This window comes from Protopterus annectens, chromosome 3.part1 (assembly GCF_019279795.1).
Source record: "Protopterus annectens isolate FY-2018-M chromosome 3.part1, PAN1.0, whole genome shotgun sequence".
NCBI lineage: Eukaryota > Metazoa > Chordata > Ceratodontiformes > Protopteridae > Protopterus > Protopterus annectens.
In genome coordinates this window covers 211,399,257-211,412,575 of record NC_056732.1, presented here as the reverse complement: position 1 = coordinate 211,412,575, position 13,319 = coordinate 211,399,257, and the positions used below count along the sequence as shown (strand labels likewise).

Below are 13,319 nucleotides of genomic sequence, written 5' to 3'. Positions count from 1 at the left end.
CATTTTAAGCTGGATGCACCCTGTGACGATACTGCTTTCTGTAACAGTGCTGCAAGCAAAGTGTACATCTCCAATTTTCCAAGTAATATTGAAAGGAATGAGCCCTTGACACAACAGGTTAGGCCTTCTGTATGTTTCATTCTCCCCAGCCACACTATATTGTATGAGGGTTGTGTAACATAATGAGGGCATGTGTATAGCTGCAAGCTGGTAGACCCCATCATATCTCTCAAATGTCCAGAGTTTCGCAGAATGTCCAACATTTTGGCTCATATTTTTGGTCTGTTACTCAAATAATTTGAGGTTTTCTGGAAAATCATTGAGGATTAAAGTCGGTAAGTAATAACAGAAGTTTAAGTTTCTGACTACAAACCCTTCAGAAATGCACACTAATACAAATGCTGTTATCCTTTTAACTTTCTTTTAAGAATATAAAAGCAAAATTTAAAAATGATCCCTATTTTTGGACCTTATTCCACCCTATTATATTTGGCTTTGTCCAGATTTCTTGCTCTAATAAGCTGAGAGGTATGTACCCCATGTTTTAATGAATCTATAACTACTTTTCTCCAGTGTGCACATCTTTGTTTGTTTTCAAGTTGTGCACCTTTGTTAAATGTTTGTTACTTTAGAAAATACATGCATCTTAACTGATAACATGTTTGACTTCTGATACAAAGATCTTAGGTTTGAGTCATACTATGGTTATCAGGGGATAAATAGTGTTTGTTGGTCAGTGCAGTAGGTTAAGACTATGAGCTGTTAATGAGCTGCTTGCTGCAGTGCAGCGTTTGTGTGATTCAGATCAGGTAATTTCACCAGGCTGTGCTGTTAGCATACTGGAAAATAGGGCTAGGCTCACCATGGTCTCCTGGACTACATACCGAAGAACTAGCTATGAACCTTTTCTTTCCCTGTTGAGTTCCCTCTTACATTAAGTATGCAGCATTGACTGTGACCTTTCTTAATTTCAAAAAAAAAAAAAAACACTCTGTACTCATGACCAAGCCAATACTCAATAAGATGCTTCAAAGGTGACAGTGTGTATAAATGATGATTCAGAAATGACATTTGATGGTTCTGTCTTAATGTGTTCATATTTCATTTAAGAAAACTGGTCTAGCAAAGAATATGTGGATGTGGGCTTTCCCTTCCAGAAAGTACCTGAGTATACCGAGCAAACAATTCCTCCATCTTCTACTTCTGTTTTTAGTATCACAGTGCAATAGTTATTTTTTTCTTTTCTAGAAACACTGTTTTGCCAGAATCATGATCTACTCAAAATACTAGAAGTATTGGACCCTAAGGTACAAGCTTATTTGCAATAGTGTCTATCAAAAGCCAAGAGACACATAACACTTGAGTTACCTCGTACAATTATTTGTTCAGAAACACCTGGGAATGCAAAGTTCTTTTACAGGAATTAAAGGTCTTATTCAGTTCAGAGAGCACAGTTCTATGACTGACTCTTCCTACATAAAGTATCCCGCTTGTAGATGTAAAACAGATTAAATAAAGGAATAAATTCGATTTATGATGAGAAAATGTATCCCTCAGCTCATTGTCATCTGCCTTCAATTATTTGTCAGATTTTAATAATCTAGCATTTGACTTTTACAGCACAGTGGAGAAGCAGAAGTGACAACATTGATGTAATACAGACGTTTTTGTAAACATCCTTTCCACACTGATGTTATTTGTGATTAAAACTGAGAAGTTGCAAAAAAGCAAAATCCAAACTCAGTGCAAAAAAAAAAAAGTCAACAAACCTAACATAATTACCAGGTCTCACAAGGATCGCTTGCAATTGGCAACCCACATTATGAAGATAAGCGTAAAAATTAGAATTTAAATGTGCTCGGACACTATGGATGTTAAATAGCTGATTGGATTTTTATTCCTTTTTCTTGAATGGCCTCCATTTAATGAAAACAATGCATCTTGAAAGTTAAAACAAAACTATCTTTGTTGTGAGCACTGATTTTTGGAAGATAATTGCCAGTATGACAACACTGTTAAGTCATACTCCAGATGACAGCCATGCAATATATGGTCAAAGCTGAAAGAAATGCTTTCTTAATCATAACTAAGTAAAAGATTCATAGTTCTGCACAGGAAAGAATTCCTTGGAATGGCAACTTTTATTCATCTCTCTGGCTATGTTTTATATTGACTATGACAGGATAATTATTTACGAACTTTGAGGTACTATGGCTACAATGTATTGTCTGCTGTGAAATTGGAGTCCTGCTATAATCTGGATCAATATGCATCAACTACAGCTTTGTAATGAACTAGTGTTTTTTGTTTCCATCATTTATTAAGATGTAGCATTACCTCCATTGTATAATAACAGCAGCTCTATACATGTAAAGATTCAAAAAAGAATGCAGAAGGACTTCTTGAATTCCAGCTTGTGATGGGAGGAATGATTTATTTAACACAAGCTTAATATTTGTAACACTTACCTTTATTTACAAAATAAAGCAAATCTGGAAAACTTGCATTGCAGATATGGGAATTAAGTTTTATAACGAGTAGCTAAACCAGATATGGAAAGTTTCTCTAATCTTACAGTACAAACTCAGCATATTCCATTATTCTGTTTTTGGCCTTTCTTATTTAGTTTGGTGTATTATTAACCATTCTCATATGGAAGATGTAATCATTTTGAAAGTGGTTTACTGAACAAGGCTTTATTTAGCTTTTTATTGATGGGTGTCTCCTGGGTGACTTTCTATAGTAGTAATAAGATTTTATTATTTCATTTAAAGGTCTTGGTCAGTTTGTAATATTATTTTGCTAGGGTAGTGCATGATGTGTTTAGATCAGTTAACCTTATTGTTATTTAGTAAAGATTTATTTAGTCAAGTGTGTTTTGCTGGTAATGTTTTCTGGCTGGATGTTCACAGTTATTTTGTATTACTTTCTTGCGATTGTTTCATTCTCAGTTTGATAAATTTAGTTTTGCCCTCATGTACCACCTTATTCATGTATGTTAACTCTAATTCTACTGCTGCCCCTAACCACAACCCTACACAGTACCTTACTGGTAAGTTTAGGCTGTTTTAGTTATCAGAAAAAGAAAGTGTTTGCTTTCGTTTTTTGATCATTGTAGATTTGTGATTTTGAGATTTTGATATCCAGTTTCCTGATGTGTAGTAAGATGTTTGTAAACATCAACCATATGTACGTGTATAGTTTACATAGTCCTACAACCATGAAAAATGAGAAATACCTTAAATTATGCTATAGTCACCTAGTCATATGTCTGTGCTTATGCCATATGTCTGTGTTTATGTATATCTATATATCTAGTCCTCTAGGTATCTATCTATCTAGACAGATAGATATACTCTAAGGAAGTTATCTATTTTTACTCCTGCTACAGTACAATGGCCTTTTTTAATATGCACCTTTCTAAACATGTGACCCAGACTGAGAGACCTCAATGTTTCTTCTCTAACACAATTAAAGACGTGTCTTCACTGAGCTATCAGACCACCTTAAAGTGCTTTCTCTCTTTTCTGTTTCCTGTTGATTCTTGAGAGCTGGCCTCATTGTAGCTTACAGAGCCTTGAAGGATCCAGTTCTATGTGACCTTTATGCATTCACAAAACTAGTAACACCCTCAGCACCCACTCAAGAGATCTTAACTTTCATGGAAACATTAGGATGTGCTGGTGAGATAGATCCTAGAGAATCCCTCCTTCGTGGAATAGAATTCCTTTGAATATGAAGCAAAGTAGCTCCCTGGCCTTCTTTAAGCATAACATGAATGAATGGATGGGCAATTATAAATACACTCTGGGTTTGGCCCTCAAGCCCTCATTGAAAGAGGTCAAAACTAGGTATAAATTAGTCAATGTGTCCCTATGATTGAGGGTATTCTGTTTGACAGTTAGTATTGACCTATGAACCTGTGTGTGTGTGTGTGTGTGTGTGTGTGTGTGTGTGTGTGTGTGTGTGTGTGTGTGTGTGTGTGTGTGTGTGTGGTAACACTGAAACATATCAAATGCTCAGTTTTTCAAAATTGTTCAATATGCTGCCAATTTACTTTGTGCTTAAATTAGTGGTATATGCTGAAGGTGTGTTTATTGATAATAGCGTACATAATTTGTTATTATAGAATGTGTGTTAATTTATGATACGTACATAATATGCTATTGCAGAATTTGCATTTCTTGATGGTAGCATACATAATATGCTATTGTAGAACATATGTTTATTGATAATAGCATATATAATATGGTATTGTAGAACGTGTGTTTATTGATGATAGCATGCCTAAAATGCTATAGTAGAACGTGCATTTAGTGATGATAGCGTATATAATATGCTGTTGTAGAATGTGTGTTTATTGACAGTAGCACATATAATATGCTATTGTAGAATGTGTGTTTATTGATGGTAGTGTACATAATATGCTATTGTAGAATGTGTGTTTATTGATGATAGCGTACATGATAAGCTATAGCAGAATATGCATTTATTAATGGTAGTGTACATATTATGCTATTGTAGAATGTGCCCTTGATGATAGTGTTTATAATATGCTATAGTAGTACATGCATTTAGTGAAGATAGTGTATATAATATGCTGTTGTAGAATGTGTGTACATATGGAGCACTGTGTGGTGTGTTACTATGCCTGGATATGCTTCCACAGGACTCACTGTGTATGAACTTTGTATTAAATGGATTATGTAGATTTTGTACACAAAGACTGATATTTGGGTCTGTAATCATTGGTGGTGCATTGTTTGAGAATGTTCTGGAACTAATTCACTAGTGTATATAAGTTAGGGGAGGTGTAGATGATGAAATGCCCCCATATTGGGTGATATGAATGTACACTAGTAACATGGGTTATTGATCAGAGGAATTGGTGGGCTGTAGCTGTTATTAGTATAGAAGGATCTGTGCAGCGCTAGCAGACTGCTATAAGGGACAGCATCTGGTGCATGTCTCAATGAAGTAATAAGTTTACCTATTTTTTTTAATTTGTTTTATAAATGTTAGTACTGCAGTGTAGTGGATTAGTGGTGTACTATGAAATGAAACTCAATAATATGGATTTTCTGTAAGTGCTGTTCTGAAAAAGATTATTACAATCAGTTGTTTTCAAAATCTAGGAATGTTTAGCATCTGCACTTAAACACACGAATGTGTATATATAGTGATACAGCAGTAGCGTTGTTACCTCACAGCAAGAGGTTCTCCCGTTCGATTCTTGGCTTGGCTTGGGAGTGCCTTCTGTGTGGAGTCTGCATGTCCTCCCCACTGTTGGGTAGCATTCGAAAGACATGCGTGCGTAAATGGGCATGCCTTCGTTGAAGGTTGGGCATCGAGCTGGCACCTCGGCATTTCGTAAAAATCTACTGCCAGTCATTAGCGGACCGGAGTTCTGCTGTGGCGACCCCTTACTGGGAAAAAGCTGAAAGAACAACAACCACAACAGCATATATATGTGTGTGTGCGTGTGTGTGTGTGTGTGTGTGTGTGTGTGTGTGTGTGTGTGTGTGTGTGTGTATGTGTGTGTGTGTATGTCTGTGTGCATATGTTTGAATGTATAGTTTGGATATCTCACATTACTAATCTTAATTTTGTTTTGATACTTAGCTATCAAGTAGGTGCCCACATTGTTCTTTGAGACACACTCCTACTTAACACACAAAGAAATGAGTCAATGTTTTGATGTATTGAATACGTTTTCTGGAACAGGGGCATATGCAGCCATGTTGTTTCTTCCTTAATGAGTTCATCCTATACTCTTTTAATTGCTTCTTATGTTTATATAATATTACATAGGATTAATAACAAGCATTATTGTTATTATTATTATTATTATCATGTGTTGCCACAAACAGAATTCACAACCAATATATGACCACAGTACTTGACCTCCTGGTATGTCTAACCACATTTCCATACTATAAGTTACTGTACATTCAAGATAACTTCATAAATTTTGAAACTGTTGAAAAGCGACATGTTCTGTTGTCTTATAAAAATCATTTAGTTCCTCCACAGCTGTTCATATCTAGAACCAATTCGTGTATTGTAAACCTCTCGGTAAATAAAGGATGCTTTGGAACTAGACTTCTTACCGTAGTCTGTTGTAAATTTGAAGAGACTTGCATCTTTCACTTTTTGTGGTTTTTCCATTTCTAGATCTTACTGAAACAGTGCCGTGCATTCCTGATCACTTGTCTAGTTGTGTGCCTCTGAAAAGGGATAAGTAGAACCCTGCTTTTACACTGTTTCCATTGGGCTTTTAAACAATCTCTTCCATCATATATTCATTCAGCCTATTACTTTATTAAACAGGCCTTTGCATCTGAATGCTGTAGCATCCTTTTCTTATTTGTATTGACAACTTACCTGCAGTCTGATGAAATCAATCATGAATCATTGTATTTTACAGAATTCATTAAAAAATCACCATTTATCATATTTGTTTGTATTGAAGCATGTAGTTTGTTTATTTATTTATTTTTTAGCTATGCTATAATTCTGAAACTTGCTTGCCTGGTTGGGGGGGGGGTATGATCGGGGTTATGACCCCGTAATAAGATATGCCTTCTAGACCTGTGCGTGATTCTTCAACTTCATATCCCTATTGTATGAATAAGTCACTTAACACCTTGACATTGGATGAGAGCAGACTGGGTCTTCACTAGATAAAATATTACTTTAATATACTGATATTGTTGTCAGTGTAGAGACCAACAGTAGTAGCTGTCGAGTCATGTGAGCACTACATACAGCACAGGTGATTGTGCTCAGCAGGAAACTTATCCGTACTAGGTGTGCAATGTCTTAGAAAGAAGCAGAGTGTACAGAGGCGTAACGTGACTGAATGAGTCAGAAAGTTTCAGATGTACCATGGACCTGAAGGCAAGAATAGATGACAAGGAAGACAAAATAATTAAAGACAAGGCAAGTGCAAACATAAAGCAGTGTATACTAAACAAGGCTAATGGATGAGAGAGTATGAATTTTAGGCCTTGAGAGAGAGAGAATGCAGATTTCTTGTGGTATTTTGAAATTAAAAATAGTGTCTGAAATAAATAACTAGATGAGCGCTAGTAAGCATGTATTTCATTGATATGTTGTGTGGAGGTTTTCTCCCCAGGCCTCAGCTGAAAATAGGCATCCCTGCCCAATCTGATTTTCCTGTTAAACAAATGTAAAATAAAATAAAGAAATAAATAAGCAAGGTTTATAAGGTTTATTATTTATGGGATTGTGGGTTACTTACAGTGTAATGAATGGGCATGTTAAGCAGATCAAGCACCCCTTATATTACAACCGTTTCTGTATTTCAGTCACAGATATTTGCTGTTATACATGCATGTCTCATCTGGTTAAAGCCATGTATAATTAATGGAGACATGCATGGTGGGGGTAGATGGATTTGATATGGTATCAGAGGGAATAGAGTTATAATTTGCCCACATACAGCTGGATGTAGGTGGGGTATTCTCATTTTTGGGAATGAGATGTTTGGTACACATACTAGTATCTAAAGGGAATGACAAGGAGCTGACAGTAATCTTGACTGAGTTGTGTTGGTCATTCATGAAGAGAACCTGTAACTACTTTATCGTGTAGCCGTAAATCAGAAAGCCAAGTCAGGATATTACCGTTAATATTCCATCATAATGTTGATGATCTCATTTTGGAATGTAAACAATCATTCTTTGGTGGTGATCAAAGGGAAGTAGATTGTAGATCTACTGTACATTCTTATCTCTAAAGCTTTTAATACCATATGTCCAGCTTTTAGTGGCAGTTTGAGATAGCTGTCTAAGAGAAATGAATAACAGTTGTGGTCTTTTAGAGCATCTTCATTTGTAATAATGTCACAGACTAGCAAAAACCAGGAGCCTCACGCAAAATGTGAGATTTGACCTCATCGCACCCTTCGTTAACATGCTGCCCTATTAATGAGTTGGCTTTTGACCATAATCCATGGTCATTCTGAGCTAAAGGTTTTTACCTGACTGCCCTAGACTTTAATGGCCACAGTTTATACCAGTCACATTATGTGTAGCTGTATGTGGTAGAGGAGAAATGTTAGCGTTTGAAAGGCAGACATAGATGAGATTAAAGTGCTGCTTTTGTAAAAAAAAACAGGTACATTTTGATTGTGTAACATCCTTGGCATTCAGATGGTTAAGGCACACCCAGACAAGACAGTAGTAGATTCTGACTTTAAGATTTGTCCTTGTATCGTCATGTACTATAATTGTTTAGATGTGTTCTTGTTTTGCCTTCCTTTGTTACCGTTGTTCTTTTTTAAGTCACTACAGGAGCTGCTGGCCATTAAGCACCAACAAGAACTGGCTGAGAAGGAGCACAGGCTTGAGCAGCAGCGACAGGAGCAGGAGCTTGAGCGACATCGCAGGGAGCAACAATTGCTGTATCTCAGAAGTAAAGAACGAAGCCGAGAAAGTAAAAGTGTACGAGGTAAATATCATGTCAAATTTTTATACTCGTATATTAATCAAATCTTGAATTTCTTGGCACATCAGCATATTGGGAAGCCTTCCCTAACAGAAAAATGAGATGGACTTAAACTGATTTGTTATGACTAAGTTCTAACAATAAGACGGATGTAAATAACTCATGAGTTGAGATTTCCTTTTGAAAAGAAGGCTTTTGTCATATTCTGTTGTGTGCATCTAAAATAGCACTGATGTTGCTGTACTAGTCAGAAGGTAGATGTGAGGAGGAAGAGGAGGAGTCACATATCTTGTGTTTTATGCTATTCCAACAACTCTCTGTCCTCTTGTTAACATTTATTTTGGAGATTAGTGTCAATGCTGAAAAGGAAAGGTTTAAATACCTGCTTATTTTACACTAAAGCTGTAAATCAACTAAATGAGAATGCCATTAGATATACAAAGCTAACTGCTTTCTCACAGTTGCTACAGTTCTGCCTAAATCATACTTTGTTTGGAGTATTAATATCATCATATTAATCCTTTGAGTGGTTGTTACAGGACTCAAAAAATAAAATCTATGGCAACATAAACCCCATGTAATAAAAATGGTGTAGGAAACACCTTCAACTACCAGATCTCCGAAAAAAAGCGGATATATTCTAACTTGATTTTAAATAGAATAGAATAGCTGGGTTTAACACCATACTAATCTGACTCATTTGTGCCATCTGAGAGTGAAACAGGACCACTGTCCTTACGACATTAACTTGATATTTTTGAACTAAATAAACTAAGCATTTTTGTTCTCTAATATGCATTATATATTATTTTAATTCAACTCATTATTACCTGGCAGTTGTAAATCTTATATGTAGATTGGATAAGGTAGGCTATTTAGGAGACGAAATGGGCAGGTTCAAAACTCATTTCCATTTACTAGTGGTACTATATAATTAATCATCGGAATATGAGAAAAGGAACTTAATGATAGCCAGACTAAAGGTTCTTAACTAAATTAAAGTGCAGATCATACTCTTTTACAAATTCCAGGGATCATGTCAGATAGACAAAGACAGTTTCAGTGAATGCAAAAAGAATGAATACTGTTCACCAAAATTACTTTCACCAACAGTGGAGTCTTCATTTTTCTCTGTTGTAGTTGCAACCTTGAAGTTAGTAAATGTAAGGTTATGGCATTGTGGGGGGTGCTCTCCCCCCGACATGGGCATGGAGGGGGCTTGCCCTCTTAAATACAATGTCTAATGTTTGCCAAAAGTAGTTCTTGGCAAATGTTTTTTGATTTGTTTGCATTCACCGAAACTATTGTTGGCAACTCAACATGAATCCCACATTCCGTTATCCTCAATCAATAAAACTGTTGTACATATAATATTAATAGCTTAATTATGTGACCTAAATTGTAATACATTGCCTCTTTGAAACCAGGTACATTTCATTACTGAAAAATTAGAAACTCCTTCATTAATGAGAATTTGATACCTAAACTGGGTTCTCAAAGTATACTTGAAAGTTACCTTCCATGTAAAGATCTTTACAATTATATTTAATCCAGTGGACTGGTATCTTCAATGTCTGCCTAAATACTCTTAATATGAGCAGATACGCTGTGTATTAGGTATATTTAAAAGAAAAACAGTTTGCTCATACAAATAAAATAGGCATCAGTTTAGAGTGCAAGAACCACTACATTAAATATCACCTGCATATATATATATATAGAAGAGACTGAGACAAGAAGGGTATTTCAAAAAGCTTATTGGAAGACTAGCACTTTGCTAGGCATATATCCTACCTGTCCTAACCAGCCTTCATTCTGATGCTAGTTTTTTAAATATATATATATATATATATATATATATATATATATATATATATATATATATATATTTTTTTTTTATCTTTTATATTTCCTGTGTAGCTCTACCAAGACAGTTAGCCATCTGGAGATGATATCCCTAGTTAACACAAATTACTATCTGCTATTGCATGCAGTCAGGTAAATTGTTTGACTGTATTATATCTACAATAAATACTATAACATTTCTTTTCTGTCATCTTAGATTTACATAGTTTGGCATTTCCTGCTTGCAAACCTCATATATTTTATACTGTGAACTGATGAATCTAGTTATTTATCAAAGCTTCTACGCAAGTATTCTCAAGTGGAATATTTAATTCCATTACATTTTGGCCCAAAGGGCCTTGTAATATGGCAGTTTGTTTCTTGAAAGAAATCTGCAAAAAACAAAGACTAAAACATGATCTGATGATGTAAATAGTCCTGGAAATAATGATGATACAGGTTTGTCATAGTAGCCAGACTGGAGAGATATAAAGTTGCTGCAGACCAGACAGTTAGGAATGGACAGGAAAAAGTAATGAATTTCTTTATCACTATGTCAAGTAATGATTCATGTAGGTAAGGATATGTGTTAGGGAACTTACAGGAAGGAGCACATTAGTTTAGGAATGTATCGGGAACCAAAACTATAATCGCAGAGGCTTTAGTTTCCCCTGTCAAGTGTGTGTGTGTGTGTGTGTGTGTGTGTGTGTGTGTGTGTGTGTGTGTGTGTGTGTGTGTATGTGTATGTGTATTTGGTAGAAACAGGTCACTTTTTCTTGAGAAAAATGAAGATATGCACACCTTGTGGTAATTAGGTGTCCTTACTTTGGAACAATCATCCCTGATCTTTGTTTCTTATTTTAGTATCCTCTTTTGTCACTCCTTTCAGAACTGCAGATATATTTATACTCTATCCAAGATCTGCCACTACTACTAACTTGGATTTTATATGTACAAGCTTTATGTAGAAGTGCTGTTCCTCTTTCCTCCCCCCTCCCATTGATTGTCTCTTTCACAAAAAGGTCAAAACTTGGCAGCATCCCAGCAGCTGCCCTCTTTGACTGTACAGAGCTGATAAGAATGTCAAGCAAGTTGAATTTTATGTTTTTAAGACTTACCCAAAGCCTGTGACATAGGTAATCATATCCTAATATTACATTATCTTTCCAGCTACAATCTCTCTCTCAGTATTTTTCCATTGGCTGTTGAGTTACATAAATGATAGATCTAAGTTAGTGCAACTGGTTGATGCACTGTCTTCTCTTCATTCAGCACAATCAACAAGAACCTGAAGATCTGTTCTTTGTCATCTTCTTTTCACCATTTGTTTCAGCAGTACAGCTGATGTTGGGGTCTCGCTAAGTTAAGACAGTGTGCGCATGATTCTTTGCTAGCATTTACTACCTCTGACATCCAAAAAATGTCATCACATCTTCAGCTCAGTTTATACGAAAGCAAAACTGGCTGTCAAAATCTGGCCTCTGTCTTAACACTTCAACATTGAAGTTATTTTTTTCTGGAGGGCTGAGATCCTAGCCAACTCGCGCACATATTTACCTGAGCTGCAGATTTTATCCCAAGATAATTTTCTACTTCATTTGTCATTCTTTAAACTTACTGAGAGAAATTTTGAATTCAGAACTGAGATATGACTGATTTGTCAAGTAAGTAGTCCGATGAACCCACCCGTGGCTTGGTCTCTTTTATCATGTTGGACATTTTATAACATATCATCATGTTGCATTTATCAAAGCATTTCTGATATCTTGTCTTTTCCAATGCTGTGTGCATTCTTGCTAGGTTAAACTCTGTAGAGTCTAGCACCTTCAACCATCTTACAGTAAAAGTGGCTGTTTTTTAGACAACTATGGTAGAATATCTACCGCTGTGTTCCTCATATAGACTGAGGAAAAGACTAGAAATTAGACAATATCCTAGAATCGCAAATGATCTTTAATATACCCTCCAGACAAACTCCAAACCTTAAAGTCCCTTTATTTAACTTAAAAGTCTTTACCTCATAATCAGCATGTTGCTTCTACTCTTTTGGCATATGTCCCCAAACTATGTAACAGTCTTTTTGTTATCTGTAAATGGAACTGCTGCTACTTTGGTGGCATTCCCTGTCCTGCATGACTGCTCATTAAAGGCTGGTTACTTCTCTCCTGTGTTTTTATGTAATACTTTCAATGAAAACATGCACTTACAGTTCATTGTATACTGATGTGTGGCCTTCCTAGTGCTTACTCTACATTTATCCTGAACATACTGTTATCCCAGTTGCAGTACTTTTACCCACTGTGTATTATTAGGACTCCTGTATATCTTATTGCATTGTATTACCTGTCACTACATTTTGTTCCATAGTACTTTAATCTTATTATTCTATGTAATTATCCTGTTATCATGATCTGGAGTTTTACTTAGCCTGTCAGATATTATTAGTTATCTATAGATAGATAGATAGATAGATAGATAGATAGATAGACAGGAAGATTGATGTTGCTGGTTAATAAATGCAGAGAGACACAGCTAAAAAAGCATGTATGCATCCTTAGATGTTTTTGTATATATGGGTAATTAATAATAATATCAATTTGTTAATCTGGTAGGCCCATTGGACACACAGCCTCTTTACAGAGGCATCCCAAGAGTAATGTCTGGTTAAGCAATGTATTCAAGGTCACACTATCGGCAAATAAAGGCAGAGGGAATCAAACCCTGTACTACAGGAATTATCACTCACAACCTTAACCCTCTCCTTCATTCTGCCGAATGTTTATTTTATCCACAGAACGTAAGTATTATGGAATGCAGGTTTGGTTTAGCATGGTGATGTCTAAAGAAGGAACATCATCGACATCATAAAAGGGTTCTCATCCAGGAAAAAAGAGGTCATTGTTCCCCTCTACTCGTCACTCATTAGACCCATTATAGAGTACAACACCCCTTTTGTAATGTACCTCACAATACATCTGCAGCAGCTGGAAAGGCCACAGAAG

The 13,319-nt window shown here is 35.9% G+C and overlaps 1 protein-coding gene across 3 annotated transcripts in view; it reads left to right on the top strand.

Moving 5' to 3' along the window:
- Window positions 1-13,319, top strand: part of LOC122798067 (histone deacetylase 9-like) — a 2,531,134-nt gene that overhangs the window by 2,264,128 nt on the left and 253,687 nt on the right. For all 3 annotated transcript variants that reach the window (XM_044066719.1, XM_044066720.1, XM_044066721.1), the window contains one exon: window positions 8,310-8,475. In XM_044066719.1, the coding sequence (XP_043922654.1) occupies window positions 8,310-8,475 (166 nt within the window). The remainder of the gene's footprint in view (window positions 1-8,309; window positions 8,476-13,319) is intronic.